The sequence below is a fragment of the Elgaria multicarinata genome, chromosome 6, assembly GCF_023053635.1.
Source record: "Elgaria multicarinata webbii isolate HBS135686 ecotype San Diego chromosome 6, rElgMul1.1.pri, whole genome shotgun sequence".
Taxonomy (NCBI): domain Eukaryota; kingdom Metazoa; phylum Chordata; class Lepidosauria; order Squamata; family Anguidae; genus Elgaria; species Elgaria multicarinata.
In genome coordinates, this window is record NC_086176.1 from 36,378,036 (window position 1) to 36,402,653 (window position 24,618).

A 24,618-nucleotide genomic window follows, 5' to 3' on the forward strand; every position below is an offset into this window, starting at 1 on the left:
TCATGACTAGCATCTCGTTGATTTTAATGGGTGAACTCATGTTGTTCGACTAACTTACTCTGGATCCAACCTACTGTTCAAGAACAAATATTGGGGAGGTACAACTGGCTGCAGCTTTCTGGTGCATGTCCACTGTCAACCCTTCAGACTACGGACAGTATTTAATGGGAAGCTACACTTACACAATTGGTGCTAGGCTACTGTAAGTGACCTCTAGGGCAATGTCAATAGTATACATTGATGTCATGGGTTTCCTCATGCCACCTTATGCTATTAGCATTGTAGAGTTCGCTTACATTAATTAGTGCCATGTTAATTGCATACGCACAGCAAGTCCACTGGATACTTTGCATTTACAACTCTTTTACAGATACATGTGGGTTGCAATTGGGGTGTTTATGCAGAAGAAAAATGTGTATCGATTGCTCAAGAATATTATCTTCGGTACTATTATACGAAGTACACAGCTTATCATTTACTTTTTTCAAAGAAAATAAATGTGAAACGTGTTTATTCCATGCATTCGCAAACTGGAAATGTCAATATTTGGTTTTCCCCCCAAAGGGAATGGGTCGTAATAAGAAGAATGTGGCCATGGAATCTTGATGGGTTAATAGTGTGGATTTCAAATAATTAATTAATTACCTTAGCATATTTTACCTTAAGATAAAGTGATAACATCTTGTTATTTGAATATTTAAATCACATTACTACCATAAGAATAACAGGAACACATCTACTAAGCCAGTATCTCAAGTTTTCTTCAGGGAGAATAGCAAGTTTGCCTGCCTTCTGCCAATGTCAAGGCATGGGTGATGAATTCATGCTGTTGGAACGGCAGAAATCCCAGTCAGGGAGGAAGGTGTACTGTGGAACGAAGTTGGGCTAGTATGTTCTCTTTGCTTAGAGCTGGGAAAACTGGTGCTAGCCTTTCACAATGATGGCAAGCGAAGAAAATGCCGGTGGTGCCTGGCTTAGCATCATCACAAAGAACCAGCAGATGGCATGTGCCATTTTAGAAGAGGCATTCCTCCCTCCTGTGAGAGAGATAAAGGGAAATACCTCTCCTACAATCATGCCTGCTGACCATGAGTTGCATATCCATTAAAAAAACACTGCTACTCAATTACTCAGAAGCATGTTTAACTGATCAAACAGTGTTGTGCTTAATCAATTAACTGGTTGTATTAATCCACTAAATGTTGCTTTAAGCTAAAGTTGATCTTCCTTCAAAAACTAAAATTTTCTGTCCATTATGACAGCGCGTGAGAAATCAAGTTACAGAAGAAATTATCAGGTTATATCATTTTTAAGAGATAATGGAGGAAAATATAAATTGGCTGTTGCTAATTCTACTATGGCCACACCAAGAAGTTTCTACTGGTCTGTTAGCTTAGGGAGTGGATTAATTTAAAATATTTAACTTTCTCTTACCTTTCTTCTCTGGTTTAGATACGTTTCAGGAGGTAGTGAAGACACAGAACTGAGGGCCTGTTGAAGTTGCTCTTCCAGTTGACTGATATGTTGTTCTTTTTCAACTAGTTGATTCTTGAGAGAAGCCTGACCTTGCCGAAGCTGAATCTCACTTGCTTTAAGTTTCTCAAAACTTATTGTCAATTCGTTGTAAAGCTATTTTAAACAAAAATACAGGCTGGAGAATGGTCATCATAAACAAGGGTACACATTCATAAATATTACTTGTAAGTATTACAGTGTGAACCCAATCAACAAAATTTTAGAACGAGCTGGATTAAAATCATGCTCATCCCTAGTAAATGCTGATCCGAGTCTGCCAGATCCTATTGAAGACACAGTTCCTGTACTTTTTATCATAACCCAACTTATTGTTGCAGAACTGTAAATGTGCACTATAGAACCTTTCCTTTCCATGGCACTATCGAAATGTATGAACAAGCTCTTCTAGATGTAATATGGCAATTATATCAGATTTCTCCTCCCCAGAAATATAGATTATAGATGACTACTCAACAAAGGCTATGGGCCAAATTAAAAGAGATAGAGGCAGCCTTGATACCCTGTTCACATATAGAGTGGGGTAGGGTAAAACAAAAGCTAAAAGCCCATGAGAAGAGCTAATTCCCACCTTATCTTGCCACGCTCTGACACACCTCCAGAACAACACATCTCCATTATCAGTTGTTTTGGGAGAAAAGGTGCTGAGAGCACAAGGAGGTAAAGCAGAGAAATATTCAGGGCACAATCCTGTGGATGTTTAGGCAGAAAGAATTCCTACAACTCTCAACGTTCCCCAGCCAGGCAGCCTGGCTGGGTAATGCTGTGAGTTGTAGGACTTCTATCTATCAAATCATGCATAGTATTTGCGACGTCACCAGCGCTTTTACTAGGACCATCGCATAAACCCTTCTCAGGCCAAGCGCCACCACCTGAAAAATGGAGGGAGAGTTAAATAAAACCTTCCCCCTAGCTATGAGGGAAACAGGTTTAATATAGGATCTCTCAAAATATACTATGCGAATACTCTGGTGTGGGTGTTTAATAACTGTAAGGCAGATAAATAATGTCAAGCTGACATGTGGTATTTGGTAGCTAACAAAATAAAAATAAGTTTATTGTTGTTTAAAAGCTTTAAATCAAAATATAATACTTTCAATCCTGCCTGATCTAAACTCTCCACACACCAACCACCTCGCTCTCTTCACACCAATCCTAAGTCCCTAGAATCCAAGCTCTTTTTACTCTACAACTAAACAACTCTCTGCACACGCACTCAAACTCACATACCTAGCAAACTCCCAACACTCTCCTTATATACTCCTTTCCCCACACACACACCTATTACATCATAAACCACACCCACTCAGTTCTAACATTCCATACTTACCAGACATACCAATCTAGACATATACAAGATAATCAATTGTGGGGTAAAGCCACAGTATTCGATCCTCAGTCTCTCTTAACTTTCCAATACAGCATCTAATGCCAGCAACTGTAATGATACTGATGTTGTTGATGTTGGTTATTACACAACAAAATGGCCATTTTCAAGTTCTTTCCTGTACTACATCCAAGTGTATCTCATCTAGAGTTTCTTCTAGCTATCAGATTTAGAAGACGACTGTTAATTACATCAAGAAAGAGAAAAATCAGGATTCTACAAGACAACTAGCTGGCCTAGTCAAAAAAACATACATACAATAACACAAACTTTCAGCCATCTAGTAATGTGAATGTGTATCTATAAGTACCGAGGATTCAGCAAGTTTTCATCCTCCAAATAACTGGAACCAGATAACAGACTTTACATTCCCATAACAAATCAAAAGTACAATATTCCAAGACAAATGTCTCCCTTGCATTAGTGTACAGGCTGCAAGAATTAGATAAGGACTTGTTACTACGCCATAGGCAAATTCACAGAGGAACAGTCTTCAACTTTTCCAAATGGCACTGAGCCTATCAGCATGTACGTCCTATGATATATTGTCCCTTACAGCAAGATCAATGACCTCTGTTAGTGGTCAGATAGTCCACATACCCAGTGCCACAGGTCATGTGACTGACAGATTCGAAGCTTAACATACCAGCGTGGTATGTAGGTAGTATTGCTAATGCACAGACATTCAAGTCTATCAGGGCACAGTAAAAGCTGCAGTAAGCTACCTTGAACATAGGCAGTGGCAGAATACAAATTTGAGGTAAATAAATAATACTGTTCTGACAAACTTACAGCATGTCTACTCAGATGACATTCAGTGGGACATACTCCCAGATAAGTAGGTAGAAGACTGCAGCCTTAGGGGGAAAGCAAATGATAGGCACACGCCTTAACAAGAGCCATGCTGGATCAGACCATCTAGTCCAGCTTTCTGTTCACACAGTGGCCAAACCAGCTGCCTGTGGGAAACCCACAAGTATGACATTAGTGCAATAGCACCCTCCCACTTGTGTTCCACTTCAACTGGTACACAGTCATCATGAGAGTAGCCATTGATAGCCTTCTTCTCCATGAATTTGTCTATTTCCCTTTAAAAATCATCCAACTTGGTGGCCATCACTACATCTTGTGGTAGAGAATTTCATAATGATGTCTCTGCTATTAAATAATACTTCAGTACTGCAGGCATGGAACTGATCCCCACGAAGACTATCTAAATCAGTCTTCCCCAACCTCATGTCTTCCACATACGTTGGACTACAGTTCCCATTATGTCCATCACATTAGCACATTCATTAGAACTGAAACATTTTGTGAGGCTTGTAAGGGCTGCTCTACATATAGCTACAATGGGAAAGGTGTCAGAGAACCAGTGCGGTGTAGCGGCTAAAGTGTTAGACTGGGAGTCGGGAGATCCAGGTTCTAGTCCCCACTCAGCCATGGAAACCCACTGGGTGACTTTGGGCCAGTCCCAGACTCTCAGCCCAAGTTATCTCACAGGGTTGTTGTGAAGATAAAATGGAGAGGAGGAGGATTATGAACACCGCCTTGGGTTCCTTGGAGGAAAAAAGGTGGGATATAAATGTAATAAATAATAATAACAACAACAACAACTTTCAGGTACCTTTGTAAATCACAATCAATCAATAATCCCAAGTTGTAAAAACTTGATGTGGCCTTTCAGTTTCACATTAATATCTAATTGGGGGTTACACAACACCACTTCCCCTTACTCAAAACAAATATTTTATGTTAGAAGGCTTATGGAGACTCCTTGACATCTATTTTATATTGTATTTATAGCTCTTCTCCTCAAGAAAAGGAATTATTTTCTAAAAATGTATACCAACTATTTTACTGGTCCCAGACACACAAAGTGCTCCAGTAGCGTGCTGGTTTTAATGAGACTCAATAGACTTGTCCTCACCTAAGACTCAAGGTGGTGAGTCTTAAATCAATACTAAGGATAATAAGACAAGAAGAGTTGCTCGGTCTCTAGACTACCTTATCAGAGTGCTCAGAAATTTACAGTTTAGAAGTTTTGTTTCAAAATGCACCACCTCCCTTCACTGAGGTCTTGACTGTCTAGCTACTTATTAATCAGTCTGATTGAAAATCTCATAAAGGAAAACTCTCTCAATGGGCTAGAAGTATCACTGTTCGCACCAAAACAAAAAACTTTCAATCCTAGACAAAATAACCCTATCAGCAAGAAAGCACTAAAGCCAGCATATAATAATATGAACTCAGCACCACAGATCTAAACATATTACATGTATGTCTTATTTATTTCAATGGAACATGTATCCATGGCATGGCTGAGACCCAATGATCCATGTTGCTGTCCGATCAATACATGCACTGTTTTATAGCAGGCCATTTCTCCTCCAGCAGTTCCTCCTGCTTTCCACCTAAGTTGGGTTTTTACTTCCTCAAGCGTAGTGTCTTAAGGTTCCAAACTGTTTCAGAAAGCAGATTAAATCTGATAAATAACTTCCTGTTCATGCAGCCATGATCACTTACATTCTTTCCATTTTGAAAGGGTACTTACTGACTCTACTTTCAATTGCAACACAACTCCATTAAGTAGGATACTTCTCAAAAAAGAGTCATAAGGATCAGGCATAGTAAGAAGCTGAAAGCAGGTACTTTAGGTTTTCTGAGAGAGGCTGGGCAGAACGGTTAAAGTCCCATTATTTAAACGAAACACAAATCAAGATAAACCAGTATCACGCATACTAAAAGCCGCCAAACCTTAGCTAGAGAAATTATTTATTTATTTAAAACATTTATATCCCGCCCTATATCAATAAGGTCTCAGGGCGGCGTACAGATAAAAGCATACAGTATAAAAACAGTAAATATACACAGCTAAAAACAAATTAAGCCATCAACCAAGTTAAAACAATATATAATTTAAAAGCAGTAAAACTATTAAAACAGTTAAAACAATGTGATGAGTGAATTCAACCATTAAAAGCTTTGTTAAAAAGCCATGTTTTCAACTTGGCGCCAGAATAAAATCAGCGTTGGCGCCAGTCGGGCCTCCAAGGGGAGGGCATTCCACAGTCGGGGTGCTACAGGCCCTGGGTCAGAAGAAAGGCATCAACTGTGCAATATTTTCCTGTCTGGATACAGTGATGCTGGCCTATCCAGCCTGCTGCTCTCAGCTGCAAAGAGCTGAGAGAGATACCTGGGATACAGCGATGATGGCGGTGCCACGGCCAGGAACATACGTAATAGGCTGCTTGCCACACAGCTGCTGACCTCAGTGTAACTGCTACTTGCTCCAGGCTGATAGCACATTGTACTTATCGTGAAAATCCTTTTCCTACAAAGCACTGGATTTGTGTAGAAGAAAAAAATATATTTTTACGGGAATGAGGGGTGAGGGAACTCCACATACTTTCTGATATGATATTGTTTCAGCTGTGTGAGCATCTTCCTGAGTTCTCAGTACTTTTTGTGCATCCATATTGAGAGCCTGAAGCTGCTGGATCAGCTCTGCCTGCTGTGCTGCATGTTCAGTGTTTTGTTTGTAGAGATTCTGCAGCTCCTGCAACTCCTTCCTGTGCAAAGCAAGCAAGAAACGAGAAAACTTGAGCAAAAGACAGACCGTGATCATCTCAATTAAACAGTCGCGTTGGCTCTTTTTATGGAAAAAAATCTTTCATTCTCATCTATGTTTCCCTCTCAATTTACTTAGAAAAAAGTAAATTAAAAAAGGTAATATAAACGAAATCACCAGTTTTTGTTTAATTCTGCTCAGTGTGTCTGAAAACAATGTGACTGGTAAAATGACTGAATCTCCACTGAATCTTCAAAGCACTAGTTACTGTTCTTCTTTCAGTACTCAACAAATTCCTTAATACCAAAATCTAACAAGTGATATAAGTAGAAGGCCTTCACTAGTAACTTCTTTTGCTTCCTGACAAAACATTGTTCCAGTAAAACTGGCTACTAATATAATCTAGTAATCAAACACTTATTAAGAGGTGAGAGAATCTAATACCACTTATCTGAAAAAACTGATAGCATAGGAAAAACTTTACTGAAGAGATGTGAAGTTTCTCATGAGGTCAAGGCGGTATAATATACCATCTTAAATGATTTTTTGGAAGGACAATTCTATCTCAGGTCAAAGACACACGAAAAAGTCACCTTTTGAATTCCCCATTCCCCATTCCATCCTATAGCAAAAATAATAAAAGAGATTCAAAATTCCCTATGATATAGGAAATATAATCATACATTTTTTCAAGAGCACAGCTAGAAAATTCTGGTTTATTTAATATATTTTTTCCACAATGATTACCACCAGCCTTCAACCAACCCAATCACCAATGCGCTTTTGGGCAAGCAAGAATGCTCAGGAAGAAAGGTTGCACTTTGGGCAGCTAAATGACGACACCAGAAAAACCTGGAGTATATTTTTGAGAAAGCATCTGTGTTACCTAGTTTTGAATGGCAACTTGTAAGGGTTTCTCCCCTTACCCTTCTATCCCAGGAATACTACAGATCTGATTGGTAGGCTGATCATCATTCCAATTTCCTTGTGCTGCTGTTCAGTTTCTGCTGTACTGTCTTCATGGGCAAAACTGCTTCTCCCCAGCACTACCTTTCTCCTAGAACTCAACAGCAGTGAACCCCAGCATCCATCCACATCCTGAGAATATATTCCTTCTAAATCCCTCCTAGTCAACAAGCTGCTGTGCTACTTCATCCCAACTGCAGACAGGTTTGCTTTGTAAATTGAATAACTGACTGGGAGAAGGCAGAGAGTAATTTCAACTTCCTTCAGCTTCTCTGTGTTCCACAGCCCCACTTCCAACTGCTCTCTCTCTCTCTCTCTCTCTCTCTCCTCCTCTCCATACTAAAAAGAAAAAGGTGGGTGGAGGGAGACTAAATCCCTTTAATTTATCTGGGTGATTATTAAGATAAGAAATCAAACAAAAAGACTGGTTGTGAAAGGGAACTGCTGCAAGGAAGAAAGAAATATTTGGAGAATATTTCTGTGGGGGAGAGGGAAAGACTGTGTCTCTTAGCCTTTTTACCCTTAGTTTTGAAAACAGATGCTTCCTGTGCTGTGCTGGAACTTTCCAGGAAAGTGGGGACCATGATATTTGCACTATTAGACCTTGTCATTAATTCTGTGTGGGTAGCAGGCTGGATGGATAGGAAAAGGCACTTTCAATATATTTTACTATACTATTGCTGCTTAATAGAAGTAATTTTTGGCTGCTAAGCCCCCAAACATAATTTGTAAACCCATGATTATCATTTTAGATTTATTTTCAATACTCAAGGACTATTTACGTTCTTAATATTTAAAATTGTCTAAAATTGCAATGTTTGTATATTATAGACAGACACAATTTTGTGTATAGGTAAATGATAGATAAGTGCACAAATCTTAATATCATTAATGTACATGGTATTTATAGAAATGGGTGAAAACATTATTATTTGTCCATCTAAACCCCAGTGGACACAAGAAATTCAGTTGAAAGGGATATTTTATTTATTTATTTATTTTTGCATTTATATCCCGCCTTTTTTCCTCCATGGAACCCAAGGCGGCATAATCCTCCTCCTCTCCATTTTATCCTCACAACAGCAACCCTGTGAGGTAAGAACATAAGACGTGCCATGCTGGATCAGACCAAGGGTCCATCTAGTCCAGCACTCTGTTCACACAGTGGCCAACCAGACATCGGCCAGGGATGAACAAGCAGGACATGGTGCAACAGCACCCTCCCACTCATGTTCCCCAGCAACTGGTGCTCACAGGCTTATTTCTTCAAATATTGGAGATAGCACACAACAATCAGGGATAGTAGCCATTGATAGCCTTTGCTTCCAGGAATTTATCCAACCCCCTTTTGATGCCATCCAGATTGGTGGCCATCACCACATCCTGTGGCAGTGAGTTCCATAATTTAACTATGCGCTGTGTGAAGAAGTATTTCCTTTTATTTGTCCTGGATCTCCCACCAATCAGTTTCATGGGATGACCCCGTGTTCTGGTATTTTGAGAGAGGGAGAAAAATGTCTCCCTGTCCACATTCTCCATACCATGCATACTTTTGTAGGGTGGGCTGAGAATCTGTGACTGGCCCAAAGACACCCAGTGAGTTTTCATGGCCAAGTGGGGACTAGAACCCAAATCTCCCAACTCCCAGTGCAACACTTTAGCCACTACACCACACTGGCTCACGCACTATACCACACTGGCTCACTTACTTGAATTATGTAACAAGACAAGTAAAAGGCTAAAGTAGGTTAACATATTGAGAGACTGTTGACAAGATAAGGATTTTTACTGCTGAAAAGAGGAAATATTTGCTAGATGCACTGATGCATCTGTGCCAATAGAGGTTGCACCACAGGACAATATCACCAAATTACTCTTTTTTTTTTTTAGAGTCATGCTCATATCAGTTGACCTTGTGTACTTCTCCACTCCCCCTTAAAAGGAAACTATCACTAGTATCACTTCTCTCACAACAGACCTCACATTATTTGCTGTGTCAGAAGCTTTTATGGACTAAAACCCACTTCATCAGATACATTAAGAGTCATCCTCATTTGAAAGATATATACAATATGGCTACAGATGTGTAAAGTAGAAACAGTGAGGCTACATAGCCATGAAATACAAGCGGTAGTACCGGAAACTATTTTATATTGGCTATTAGGAAAAAACCTTTTTGGTAGCTGCACCCAAGCTGTGGAACGGCCTCCCCAGAAAGGCATGCCTGGCACCTACATCAATGTCATTTCAACCCCAAGCAAAGATTTTTCTCCCCTAGGCCTTTTCCGTCAACTGGTAGCTTTTTTAGTCCATTTTATCTATGCCACGTGCTTTTATTCTTTTATTGTGCTATTTCATTGAATACATTTTAACTTGTTGAACTCTATGGCAAGATTGAATGAGAACCCAGATATACAGGTGCCTATAAATACCAGAAAAACAGCACCTGACTTTCTCTTCTAAATAATGAAACCTCCAAACTTTATTTGAAATTCAGATGGAGAATTCTGTGACAGGGAGAAGATGAGAATAGAATACTCCAAACATCTGACTGTGGACAGTCAACTCTGGATCATACCCACTTGCACTTGAAGTGGATTTGTCTCAAATTGGACACATCAATATCAGTTTTACTTTTCTCTACTGTAAAGGATGGTTTGTTTGAATCACTAATATAAGCATATCCTAATTATTAGCTCTTCAGAGGTGCTGAGATTCCTAGCATTGGTGCAATGTGATCTGCCCTGCTCTTCAGAACAATAGCAATTTGATTTTATAGCACTCTGTATTACTTAAAATCCCCTTTTGGGGGTGCTAAGGAAGTGTAACCAACAGAGTAGAAGCTAGATGAATACTTGCCATTGATTTAAGGACTTCGGAAACTGCTGTACTCTAATTTTCTGTATCACAACTGTTATACAGGTCAGTGTCTGCTGATGGGTACTACAACAATGTACACTTCAGTTAAATTAATGTTTCCAGATATTAATTTATGGAATTCATATTAATGCAGGCAGCAATGTAAGTGAGATCAGATACCAAGACGGGAATGTTGCCCTTCCTCCCCATTTCTATAATTTGCCATGAAGAGGGCACTAGACTGGGTGAGGAGTGGGGATTTTCTATGGCATATATATATATATATATATATATATATATATATCAGGAGCGTCAGGTCAAGCAGCTGCTGTGTTCATTCCCACAGCTGCGGAAGTCAAAGCCTTCTCCTACTGAGCGAACTTTCATAGAAAGCGCAGTCGTTACATTGTAAGAAGAGGTAGAGCAGCCAAGCAGCAGGATACAGCAGTTGATCACAGGATACCTTTCAAAACCTAGCAGCTTTAATGGAGCTTCACAAAGGCTATAAAGAAAGATACCTCAAAGCTCACAATTTCAAACTTCAGATATACATTTATCTATAAATTGTGAGGTTAATGCCCTACAAGTAAATGTCTGAATGACAAAGCAGAACAAAGGGCCTGAGCCTAGGTGACAGATTTGCTAGTAAGTGGTTCGTTGCTGTTTCATATCGCTTGGCACGCTGCTCAATTTTGCAAGAATCTGAACGTAGACAGACGGAATAAAACAGCTTTTCGCCAATGTAATACAAAATAGAAAGGGATGCACTCATCCCTCTTCCTACCCTGTAAAAGAAAAGTTAAGAGAAGCATCCTCAGTCGAATGCTGTTTACATAAACCTTCTAGCTTTGTAATAAACCGTATATTGGATTATTCTGAACTCTGGCTTGTTGTCTCTTCTTTCCCCACCTGGATGCCATAATTTTCACTGTGGTATTCTACTGCCGCACCAATGGACAGACATTAGGATTAAAGAGACTAACGTGTGTCCATTCTGGTACATGAGCCTGGCTAGACACATGTAGACAATGAGCCCTATTTGGGTGTTCAGAATCTGTGTACAATCAACACACAAGGAGAAAGAGTGCTTTAGTCCCGCCCTACACCTTGCCTGTTTCCATCACCCTCTACTCATACAGGGCAATGGGCTGAAGAGGATCACCTCCTGTATCCACGGAGGTCCTCCATGTGAAACAGGACACTGATTTTCCAGGGTTCCTAACTGCTTGGGGAGTGTCATGTCTAGCCCTACTCCTCCCATTTTGGAAGAAGGTCTTTCAAGTATTCAATCAGAATCTTGAATACTTTCAAGTATTCAATCAGACTCTGAGGTAGAGGACTTGGCCCCAGACACAGGCCAGCCTGTACCAGTGGGGGACAGAGCTCTCACGTTTCTCCTCCAGCTGGTCCTGATCTCTCTCCAGAGCTTACCTCATCAAGGGCAAATCATACAGAGGCAGTGGGAAGCCAACATTCTTCTGAAGGAAAGGCCATCAACAAGCTAATTGATCCTAGGGTCCGGCGCAGGCTAAAATGCACGGAGCGAAAGGAGGGCGTGAGGAAGTCAGCCAGGCTCCATTGTGCCAGAAACACACAGAAACTCTGAAGTAACACACTTTGTGGAAAGGCTTTCTGTTCTCCTTCATAGAACAATTGTCTCACTTAGTTTGCATAGTTTTGCCTAGGGGGAAGTTTCCAAGAGGCTAGACTCTCTTCAGGTGGGAAGAGATGTTTATTGTTTAATAAAAGCTTTGTGGATTACTTAGCAGGCCATCATTTGTCTCCCATCGAAAGCAGGGGTTTCCCAAGAAACACGTCAGGGAGCCTCCATGGACATAAGAGGTGCTCCTCTTCAGACTGTTGCCCTGCATGAGTGCAGGGTGATAGAAAAGCGCATGGAGGGCTGGATGGGGCTACAGCGCTCCTCCTGCTCCTCACGTCTTGATTGTACACAGATTCCAAATGTCTGAACAGGGCTCTAGTAACAATATCTATCATACCCTCCCTATTAAGCAAGTGCGTCATGGGAATTTCACTCGGGATAGAATTTCAAGCACCAAGTCCCATCGGAAGCTGATTTTTATATCTGTGTTGAATGCCACAGCCTGTGAATTTTATGTACGTAAAGTTAAAATGTAGCTTTCCAAAGTTGAAATACAGCAAGCAGCTGCTGCCAATCAACATGCTGGATGGGGCATCTTAAATAGAGATTTATTGCGGCACAAGCTTTCATGAACGAGAGCACAGTGACCATTCACAACATCGGTAATTTAATGCATGTGGTGGATGAGAAAATCTTGGTTTACCTATATATATATATATATCATGCCCATGGCATCCATCAACCTTGTAAATACTTTCCAGTTTTGCTTTATTGGTATACTAATAATCTGTATCTTAGGTCTTCTACTAGCATAGAACTATTTTTTTTAAAAAAAGTATGAGGGCCTAGTCTGGATATTAAAGCAACAATGAGTATCGTAAGAATCCCTTCAATACTACCCTAAACAGGTAGTATTGAAGGGATGTGCTATTTTCTTATTGCACATTGAATAACATCAAACTTAACATGGCTTTGCATATATTAGTGTAATGTCATAAAAGATGACATTAACATTCTGTGGCTGCATAAGTTCCTTTGAGGCTACGTAACATTTTAGTCCATGTACTGAGGAAACACTGCATAGAACCTGGGTCCCCAAACTTTTTGGACCCATGGGCACATTTGGGAATTTGACTGTCGTGGGCACCACCACAAAATGCCAAATCAGTAGACTGTAACTTTGTCATGTTGATGGATATTAGTTTTATTTAGTAAAAAAAAATGTTTTGTGCCTATTGGACACTACAATGTCTCTTTAATAAGAGATTATCAAATTCAACTAATTGCTGCGGTGCAATACAGCTAAAGTTTCTTTTAAACATACGTTTTGCTTATGTTTAAACTTAGTAGTTGCTTCTTTTGCGGAGCAGGTTATTACACAAGTAAATGAACAAGATTTAATATTCACTGATGCACACACTCTTTTAAATTATTTACCTGATTTATGCAAATTAACAAATGGTCAGCGTAAGTGGATTCTCTGTGTCCTTTTGGCAGCTAAAAGACTGATATTACAACACTAGAAAGATAAACAGTCATCTCCTGAAAAGGTTTGGGGTGCCATTGGAAGTGTCCGTGGGCACCACTGGAGAGGCCTGCTCTGGGGACCCTGGCCTAGAATATAGTACAGCCATTCTAAAGGAGAAGCTGTGCTACAACACAGAAGTATGCATGTTTACTCGTACATAAATCTCAGTGACCCAATGTGTAAGTATATTTAAGTTTGCAGCCCAAGTCTGGCTAAAAGTCTGTTACAGAAAATCTAAAAAGGAGTTCTGTGTCATCTTAAATACAGATTTATTGTGGCACAAGCTTTCATGAGTGAGAGAACAGTGACCACTCACAACATCAGTAATTCAATACTTGTAGTAGAAGAGAACATCCTGGGCCTAGCTTGGATCCTAAACAAATACAATCCAACTTAATAATAAACACTAGTTTAACAATTTCTAACTAGAATCTCCCTTTAAATTTCTTTTGTTGAACAACAGCAACTTTCAGGTCAGCAATAGAGCACTCCGGGAGACAAATGTTTTCCCACTGGTGCCAGAAATGTGACAATTTTCTGAATGTGGCAATGTGCAATGAGTTAAGTTGCATCATCACTGTGTTTGTATTATCCATGCATCATCAGGAGTGATGCTGGCTAGTGACTTATTTGCTAGGGACTCTGAACAGCTGTTATCATTGCTACATTGCATCTTTTTCTACTGATATTATTGTGCTTTGAACATTTCTGCTAGGTCAGTACAAGATTCAAGTTATACCCATGTAAGCTTCAGTGTAGCAGCAGTCATATTACCTGAACTGTAGGTTTGGCGTTCCTGCATTTCATAAGCTTTTTAAGTTCAGCCTTGCCTTACGTTTCCATCACATTTCATACATGTAATATTAATCCTCATGATTCAACTTAAGATGTGGGGGGGGGGGAATTCAGATAAAGCTGAAATCACAACATTTTAAACCTTCAGCAGAAGACTCCTGCTGACCTGTCAGACTTAACTCTAATTAAAAAGTGAAAGTTAGGCTTCAAACTTTTGTCAGTTTCAGGCATTTAGCCTCTCAAATTAATTGCTTATGTTACTAATCATATTGATGTTTTGTGACTTTCAGTGGAGACTGAGAACTCTCTGACCCAATGCTAATTAAAGATGTGCGTTTTTTAAATAATGTCCATAATAGAAGCCAAAAGGCACTGAGATAGTCTGCATAAACAGTAGACATCCTACATCTACTCAACAGTGTGCAAAACATTAGGACGGATTTTCTACAGATCCAAACCATTTGACATTTTCCCATATTCATTATCAAGAGAAGTTCACAACTTCCTTATAAAAACGTGATTTACATACCTAGCTCTGGCCACATCCAAATCTTTTTGGCTTAGCTCAGTCTGTTTAACACCCAGCTGAGATGCCAGATCATTGCATCTACTGTGTAAGATTTCCATTTGCCCCCTTGCCTCTGTTAAATCAGCCTCCAAATTCTGTGAAAAATAATAATAATTATACTATAAAAATATCAAACAATAAAACAAAAGATAAAGTAATTATAAGAAAATCAGCATTAGTATTACTGTTTTAAGCACACATGACTAACCAGATGAAAAGGGTGAGACCTCCTTAATCTAAACTCAAGAAAAATGCATCCATTTGGAATTAAGGTTAAATAAAAAGTAAGTAAAAAGTAAAATAATACAATTACAATGACACAACTAATAATATATAGTTAGGTAATGTAACAATATTTACAGTGCCCTGCAGTAATGGACAGAAATTATTGTGCTTGCTGCATCTGACTTAGTAATGCAGAATTGAAAACTGTTATTTTTCATATTTATATTTCATTATTTAAAAAAGTATACCTAATTTTCTTTATAAAATATGCTCAGAATGCCTTACAAAAAACAAAAAAACCCAATACAATTGTTGGAAACACAGTAAAAACAGTAATCAATTTCATGCACCAAAATCAAGGGCGGGAGAAAATAATTCAGCATAAAAACAGGGAGAAATACCTTTAACCCACACTAAAAGCTTGCTAAAATGAAAAGGTCTTAGCGGCCCAAAAGTCACTTGCAGGACATATACCAGAACTGAGCATAATAAAGGGATAGCAAGAGTTTTTTCATTTGTTCAACTTTTGCCAGGCCTGGCTCAAAGGTTATTCTGCGATCTGTTGGGTGAACACACGATTAAGAGTAACAAAGGAATAACAGAGAACGTAATTACAAGAGAAGAAGAGTAGGTAAAAATATGTCCAAGGAAATTTCTAGGGATATAAAAAGACAAGTCAACAACATAAACAGACAAAGGGAAAAAGGACTGGAAGATCTAACGTTTTGGTGACGAAGGAGAGGATGATCATAACAAGGCAAAGTCAAAGAGGGTGATGTTGACAAATATTCAGATTCCTGCATTGAGCAGGGGGTTGGACTCGATGGCCTTGTAGGCCCCTTCCAACTCTGCTATTCTATGATTCTATTAGTGCTTTTACGCACAACACACACACAGAAAGAGTTTCCTCTCTCTCTCTCTCTCTCACTCTCTCTCTCTCTCTCTCACACACACACAGTGTAAATAGGCTTTTAAAAAGCCTCCAATGTACAGACAATAGAACAACATTGTACAAGCTCAGTTTTTTTCTTCCACACTCCAGGTTTAATCCTGGCTACCAAGAAAAAATTGCAACATTCTAATTAATTTAAGAGCAGTCACCCACTGGCCCACACTAAAGTAGCAAATCAGTTCATGCGGATCCAAAAAAAAGAGGCTGCAAATAATATATTTTTGTTGGAATTGAAATTAAACTTAAGTAATTTTAGCTCTTGTAGCAAAGAGAATGATCTAAGTCTGCTAACTTCAAGCACTTAAATAGATACAAACATGTGACATAATCACAGCATAACATCATCCCATTGCATATGTGGTATCGGTGTGGTATTCAATGTAACAAGAATGAATGTTAGGCTTCTACATCCCTGAGACCACTGACTAGACAGTTGTGGGAAAGCTTGAATCCCTTTAATGAGACGCAAGCTATCAATGCCAAAACCAAAAATTGGAGCCAATAAAACTCCCCCCCCTTTTTTTGCATCATATCAAATGAAAAAAAGCTCAGTTTGGATACACCAAGAGTATTTATTTATTTTATTTTATTTCTATACCACCCAAAAGCTGAAGCTCTCTGCCCAGAGAAAAATTACAAACAAATTACAAAATTTAAAACCATAGGATATAGATTAAAATATAAAATATGGAAGCTTAGAGTACTCTATATTTGATGAGTAGGTAATGAAATGGATTTCTCGAATGAACTTTCTCAAGTCTAGTTTGCCACTCTCTTCCCCTCTTCTTCCAAATAGACATGTTCATCACTTATTTAGGTTTATTAAACTTTCACAATACAAGTAAATAATACTTTTTACCCCTCTCTGGCTTCCATATTCAGTCTCTGTGCTTTCTTAGCCTAGCCTTCAGAGCCTCCCTCACAACAAGGAAATGTGTCTTTCTTGGGTCAGGCGGTTCTTATGGAGAGTTGAAGTCTATCAGCTCTACAGACAAGCAGACTTGTGACTCTCTGGGCCCTTACTCACCCCCTAGATTCTGGCAGTCCCTCCCAGGATAAAAAGAAATCACTCTATCATTTCCTAGTTCCACTCTCTTAATACCTCCCCTTTATTTATCTCCAATAACCACACTAGTTAGAAGGTGGAGCCGTTTTCTTTGGTTACCCCAAGTCTTCTTATTTCTCAATACTAAGGCAATGAACCTGTTGTCTCAGGCTATCCGCAGATAAGTGTTCATTCCAGGTCATTGTGGGCATGTCTATACCATGTGTTTTTTCCTGGGATCATCCCTGGATTGCCCCTGTGCATCCAAATGATGCGCAGGAGATCCCAGGAACAGGCAGGGACGACCCCTCCATTTTCCCGGGATAACTGGTGCACTGTGTTCCTGGGGCCTGAAATGGGCACGGAGCCGTACAGGAGGCTCCGTGCCCATGGGGGTGGGGAGGCAGCAATTTTGCCATCCCAGGGATGGCAAGAAGGGGTGTTTGGGCACTTTTTTAAAAAACAAAACCCTTCTCTTTCACTGCACACACACGCAGCACCTCCTGAAGGACAAAAATGGCGGCAACTATGTTCCTCTTTCCTTCCGGGACATTGCACTGCCGTTTGGATGCTGGGGGAGGAAGCAGATCCTCCCCCTCCCTCCCTCTACAACCTTAGGTGTAGACATGCCCTATGACTCCCATTCCAGGCGCAAAGAAGAGTAAAGAGAAAAATTCTTGGTGTTTTGTATGAAAAGGTTTACAGTAGTTTGAGAATCCAGCTATTATGAACTGCTGGACTATCAAAGTTATCACCAAACCTCAATTCCCAGGATTCTTTAGGGCAAACATCAACAATTTCACTTCTATACATTTGCAGTGCAGATATTTCCATAGTGCAGATATGTCCATAGAGATATCAAAAAAAACCATTCACTACTATACAATGCATTAGCAACCAAGTCTATGTGGAAAAATAAAAGATTTTAAATATGTAAATTGGAGAGCGATCCTATGCCCACTAGACAGCATCTGGGGGTGGGGGACATGGAATATTTCTGATTCCTGGCTCTGAGATGAGAAACACTGGCCTGACCTCAGAACCAGGAATTCGTGCTTCCTGGCCCCTTCCCCTTACAGCCAGAGCAGAAAAAGTGAAAAGCGACTTCAGAGAGGGGGTAAAGGGGGTATTCTGGTGGTGTGGGAAAGAAAGCAGATTGGAGAGGCTGGGTCACACTTTATCCACAAGACCTCTCAGCCTCCTTCCCTCCCACTCCAACACAACCCAGCTAGATGGGCAAAAAGCCCATCTAGCTAAAAATGCAGAGCAGAAGGAGTGGGGAGGTGAAGATCAACTCCACTACTCCTCCCACTCAACATTAGATGAGTGTATTATTATTATTATTATTATTATTATTATTATTATTATTATTATTATTATTAGATTGTAAGCCTATGTGGCAGGGTCTTGCTATTTACTGTGTAATCTGTACAGCACCATGCACATTGATGGTGCTATATAAATAAATAATAATAATAGATGGATATAAGCCTCCAAGTTTGGAGGCATACAGCCATATCGATAGGATTACACCCTTATAAAATATATGGGTTATCTATCCGTGGATGTTTCCTTAGTCTAAACAATTTAAATCTTATGGAACTCTAGATATATCACATACCAATTCTATGACAAATTCCTAGAAACAGACATGTACCAAGTTCTGCCTATATAAGGCATCTTAATAAAATGGAAAGAGACAATACATTTATCATAAACAATACATTTTTAAGAAGTAAGATTCATCTCATAATACAGAAACTCATCATGACTGGAGCCCCCTAAAGCTTAATACCAAATGTATTGTCGAATTTAAGAATAATTATAACATGTTGTGTTTGTGGCAATAATATTACATAAATGAAATGAAATGAAGACTGCAACCCTACACACATTTACCTGGATGTAAGTGCTACGGATCTCAGTGGGACACCCTTCCAAGTAAACATGCTCTCGCTGGCTACCACTGGAAACAGAATGCTTGACTAGATGGACCTTTGGGTCTGATCCAGTAGTGGTCTTCTTATATCCTTATGCATAAGACTGGGCTGCCAATCTCATTGAGGAGGGAAATCCTAGAGTGACAGGATTCTTTCTATATATATATTTTAAAATAATGTTTATATTTGAATGAAATATCTTTTATTATTTAATGATTACATTTTAGGGTGGCTATTTGAAGTCAGTTTCCTGCTTTGCAACATCAATTTTTAAAAAGCTTTGGGTCTTAAGTGAAGGAATGTAAATGAATGTCAGTCCCCATTGGTAGTTATGAATATATAACTTGTTATTTAAAGAAAATAACATGTAGCATAACGCCTGTGAGAAGATGGTTCTGAAATCGCATCCAGGAGCCTCTTCCTCCTCATACCTTTATTTTTGCATCGATGCCAGATTTTTCTATTCTCCATTGTGCCTCCCGCTTCCTCAGTTTCTCCAGGTCATTTAGCAGGTCAGCATAGCGTGTACTTAATCCCTCATTTTCCTCCTCCAGATTTTTTATAACCAGTCTGCTTTGCTCATCCTTTCTCAGTGCACACTCCTTAGTGTCCTGTAGAACAGTACCACAAGGGCCGATAAACAAAAACACAAAAAAAAGGGAAAGGGAAAAAAGGAAAGTGAGAACTAATCAGCAAATATAAACTGTGCAGTTTTACCCTCACAGCAGCTTCCTCTATATTTGATGGCCAAGGTCACCTGTGTACTTTTATTGGCCTCTTTCATGCAGGTGGAAGGGTCATATTTTTTAGCTGGATGACAGCTTTGATGAGTACACATTTGCAAAGAGCCCATTAATTGATCAAGCTGCCTTTGATGCTGTCCCCAGCTATTTTTGAGACCCACACAGACATATCCTCCCAGACCTCGGCTTTATCAATTAATAATGCCAGTCCCATCAGAATCTAATTACACGAAGCCACATCTTCACACTCCTACTTTCTTTGCTCCATTTCCATCATTAACTATTTATCGGAAAGTTATAAAGCGTGGATTCTTCACTTTAAAGCATCTTTCTCCGAGTTTTGTGCGTGAGAGAAAACGGGAAGGTACAGCCTAAGGCCTAAGGCTATATTTCCTCTGAGCTTGTCACTTTCCATGCCACAAAGACGGATGCAGCTCAAAGAGCTACTTCAAAGCTGTGGCCATCTTGGTGCTATGTACAAGTCAATATACCTTAAGTTCCTGGATTTTATCTTGAAATTTCTGTTGTAAGATGCAGAGCTCGTTCTTCAAGGCCACATTTTCCTCATCTACAACGATCTTTCTCTGTACCAGGTTGTTTATTTCCTCTTGCTGCCCACAGGTTCTCTATGAAAGATTAAAAATGATTAGCAACACATTCAAACAACTTCAATCAATCACAATTTTCATTTTACAAGTACCAAGTGCATTTACAGTTTTTGCCTGCTATTTCTGTGCACCTTCAGATCCAATGCAGAATCATTTTGAGACCTTATTATTCAGATAAATTATTATATTCCTATCTAGCAATAATGCTAAACAAAACTCTACATTTGCACAAATAAGGAGGTTTTCAGTTTGATGATGATGAGAGCTAAGAACTTTAAGACGACAACCCAGACACATAAGGGATACTTTTGTTGCCCAGGCAAAGTCCTTGTCTGACGTGGTATCCCTTAGCTTCCATCCAGATCAGGGGTAACAGAGTTACTTCAAAGCCTAAAATCCTTCTATCATCCAAGGAACAGTCCAACCTGCACACATGATGACTCACCACACTGGGCAGCAGCACACAGATTTCAAGCCCAGGGAAGCAAATGTATATGTCTTTGTTATATTTACAGCTTGAAAATTACTTTTCGAATGAACTGAAATTCTACATTGTGAAGAGATAGCTTTCTTAAAAACATCTCTCAAACGCCAATCTCTACTTATAAAGCGGAAAGTATGTGTGTTTCACGTATGTCCTGAAATGTTTACCCACTTCCACATATGGTACTGCCTTAACGTTGTTCACCCAGACAGGTCTTTGTGTACATGGATCAGAAAAAAATCTAAAAACATAATTTTGGGGGTTTTAAGTATTTTTAAATAATTTAATTAAAAGCCTATGTTTATGCCTACAATTCCTAGCATGCCTTGGGTGGAACTCTCAGCCTTTGGCGGCCATTGTGATTCCTAAAGTCAGTCAACCTAATTCCACATAAAATGAAACAACCCACATAAACGGGCTTCATCCATTTGTGGTGCCTCCTCCCACCTGCCATGGCTGGTTTTAAAATCATAGCTAGATACAACAGCATGTGTTTGAAAAGCTGAACTCTGGACATGCTCAAAGGCACCTCGTCCTGATATTGGTTTTCTCAGAAACTGAGGGAAGCACACTCACAGCCTTCACCCTTAAGAGGGAGGGAAGGAGGAAAGGGAAGCACTCTGTGCATGCCCAGAAACAGGCTTGACAAAGGAGGGCAAGTGCCTGCCCCAGTCCTGGCCCTTCAGTACAGGCTCCTGATGGAGCACTTCATAGGTGAGAAGTGTGGGCTGAGGCAGTCCCAGCAGGACTTGGCCAGAGTTGTGCGTGTCCACTGACAGCCGCTTACCTGCCCTCCTTGGTGATGCTACTCCTAGATGCTGTTTCAAGAAGCAGCATCAGCCACAAGAGGAGGAAAGCACCTCTCAGAGGACATGGGCGCCTGAGGGCCACCAAAGGCATGCTGGGAGGTGTAGTACTGGCATCACTATCTCTCCGTCCTAACTTGGCTGCCACTTTCCCCAACTGCCACTAACTCTGCCCACCATTCCGTTCTAGCCTTAGCTGTCAGTCATTCCTCCATTCACGGTTCTGTTTCAATAGCCTTGGGTGGGAGGGAAGATTTATCAGGCTGTGGCAGCCACCATCTCGAAGTGGCTTGCTATCCTGGGCCTGAAGGGAGAGCGCCTGGGTTGGCTGCCTCAGTTACTAGGGCCCATCAGGAGCAGAAGGGAAGGAGGTCACAGCTCTGGGCAAAAGGCATGCTGGGAGTTGTAATTTTTGTTTTCTGTAGGGACAAGGAAAATCATGACAACAGCTTCAAGATGGCCCTGGCCAGGTGTTGGGGGGCGGGGAGAGAAAGAGAGAGAGAAAAGAAACTAATTTAATTTGTTTTAAAGTTACCTCACAGGCCTAGGACAAGCCTACCTTGCAGGGTTGTCCTGAGGGTAAGAGAGGGGGGAAATGAATTTAATTTGTTTAAAGGTTAACTCACAGGCCTAGCTACTTTAAGATGGTGGATCTACTTTCCTACTATATGTTGTTCAGATATCTTGGCAATGGCGGGTATATTTTTAAAACTTATTTTTAGGTTTGCATCTTTTTTAGCTGGTAGAAAGGGTGTTGTGTGTCCTGATTGTTTTTGAAGTTTAGACGGCTGCTCTGGCCAAGGCATGATGGGAGGTGTAGGCTTTTCAGGTAAAACAAAAAATGTGGTTTGTCATGAAGCTGTAATTTAAAATACAGTTCTTATAAATACAATTTTCCATTTATTCTAACAAAACAATTTACTAACTCAACCAAACTAAAAAACCCAACCAACCTAAAGATGAATAAGTTGCATATAAATTTATTATATATCAAATAAATGTTATAAACATTATTTACAGACCCGAGCAACACCGGGCATATCAGCTAGTATCACATAAACATAGTCAGTGTTTTAAGTCTGTTACCAAATGTGGTCCTCTTGACACGTGTACGAGCACATACTCAAAATACGCATTCATTAAGGAACGTTTTAACTCCTGTATTAGAGCATCTGGAAAGAGGAACCCAATGACACTCACACAGCCACACTAACTTCTTCAATAACAGAGGCATTTATTAAACACAAGCAAAAAAACATGTACACGCGTCAATCAGGGAAATTAACTCGGTAAAGCGTTCATGAATCAAAACAAACATAAATATACATAAACACACAAGAAAACGTTTACGGATGTGGAGAGAACTGGATTGCTGGGAAATTAGCTGTTTAAAGCTAGGCCGCAGTCATTTGGGGTGACTGGAGATGGGCTTGCAAGTGCAAAGAGGACAAGAAATGGGAACTAAGTAAATCAGAGATATTAACACTCTTGGGAAAGCAAAAGAAAGGTTTGGGGTGAGCTTGTAAGAGTGGGAAGGAAAAAAATGACTTGGAGGAAAGTTTGTCCTAACAAGAGGCGGTGCAATCAGGCAGTCCTGCTGCATGGTTATAGTAGCCAAAGAGGATTTGGGGGGTCGGGGGGAGATAGTTACCTAGAACTCAAAACACATTCATTCCAATTTCTAGCAACACACTTCTCTCTCCCTTCAACAATCTTTCGCACTGATCATTTCAATCTTCTCATACTACGACAGGGATTCTCGCAGTACGAGAAGATTGAAATGATCAGTGCGAAAGATTGCTGAAGGGCGAGAGAAGTGTGTTGCTAGAAATTGGAATGAATGTGTTTTGAGTTCTAGGTAACCTCCCCCCACCCCGCCCCGCAATCCTCTTTGGCTGCTATAACCATGCAGATAAGATTGAAATGGGTAGCTGGAAAGAATGGGAGCAAAAGAGGCACAAAGGAATCTCGGTTGCTCACTAGTTGCCCAGGGACGCCTGCATTAAGCGGCTGAGGCTCCAACCAAATAAGTCCAAAGTTGTATCTAAGTTATAACACGTACACATACATTGGGGTGCAAAACCAAAACCAGATGGGTACCAGATTACCCCACCACTAACCCACACACACACCCCGCAAGCTGTATGACATCCACATTTGTTGCTTGACTGAAGTGCCAGGTGGACCTACCACTCAGCGCTTAGGCCGGGGACCACCTTCGTTGCACATGGGCTTTCCCTATTACAGAAGCCCCGCATCAGCAAAGCTGAGCACGCTACATCCCCATGATTTTTCTATTATAGAAAGGAAGCAAGGTGGACAAAGCCAAGCCGGCCTCTCGGGAATCCCTGCTGTTAAACTCTGACCTGTGATGGGATAGTGGGGATTCCTCCCCTTATCCTGCAAAACTCCTGGTCAGGGTGGGGTTCAACTTATGAAGGCAGTCAGACCTGGAGAGGAGGCACAAGCCTCCATGAGCCGGAGATTCTGCACACAACCCATAGAAAAGACGGTGCAGAGGAAGAGCCTACAACTTGTATGAGAACCTCCTGAAAATAGGAGCTTAAATTCAAAGATACCTCTTCCTGCGTCCTTGTGACCTGTTCATGTAAGCTGAAGTTTGGGTGGTGCTGAAACTCCCGGGTTTCAGTGGGAGAAGGAAAAATAACATTTTTAAAAGAATTGTAGTGAATCAGTGTTTAAGAACGAACCTAAGCCACCAGACTTTGATGGGACTGCGTAAAAAGTAGCAGAGAAGCGGCAAAACCACGGCATCCCATGACCTGGGGTGGGGGATCTACACAACTGCTTTAAAGCGCTTTATAACAGTTTCGACAACTGTTGGGGCCCAGGACACACTGCATATACAGTTTTCAAAACGTTTTCAAAGTGCTTTAAAAGCAATAGTGTAGATCCCCCCCCCCCAAGTTTCTCTCTGGGCTTGCCCCCAGGACTTCAGAGTTTGTCCTATCCCAAACAGGCTAGCAGTACTCCTTCAAAAAGTGGGC

The 24,618-nt window shown here is 40.3% G+C and overlaps 1 protein-coding gene across 2 annotated transcripts in view; it reads right to left on the bottom strand.

The window, feature by feature from the left end:
- Positions 1-24,618, bottom strand: part of CNTLN (centlein) — a 186,962-nt gene that overhangs the window by 120,863 nt on the left and 41,481 nt on the right. For both annotated transcript variants that reach the window (XM_063129234.1, XM_063129235.1), the window contains 5 exons: positions 20,204-20,338; positions 19,401-19,580; positions 14,769-14,902; positions 6,327-6,489; positions 1,435-1,629 (listed from right to left, as the gene is read on the bottom strand). In XM_063129234.1, coding sequence (XP_062985304.1) covers positions 1,435-1,629; positions 6,327-6,489; positions 14,769-14,902; positions 19,401-19,580; positions 20,204-20,338 — 807 coding nt within the window. The remainder of the gene's footprint in view (positions 1-1,434; positions 1,630-6,326; positions 6,490-14,768; positions 14,903-19,400; positions 19,581-20,203; positions 20,339-24,618) is intronic.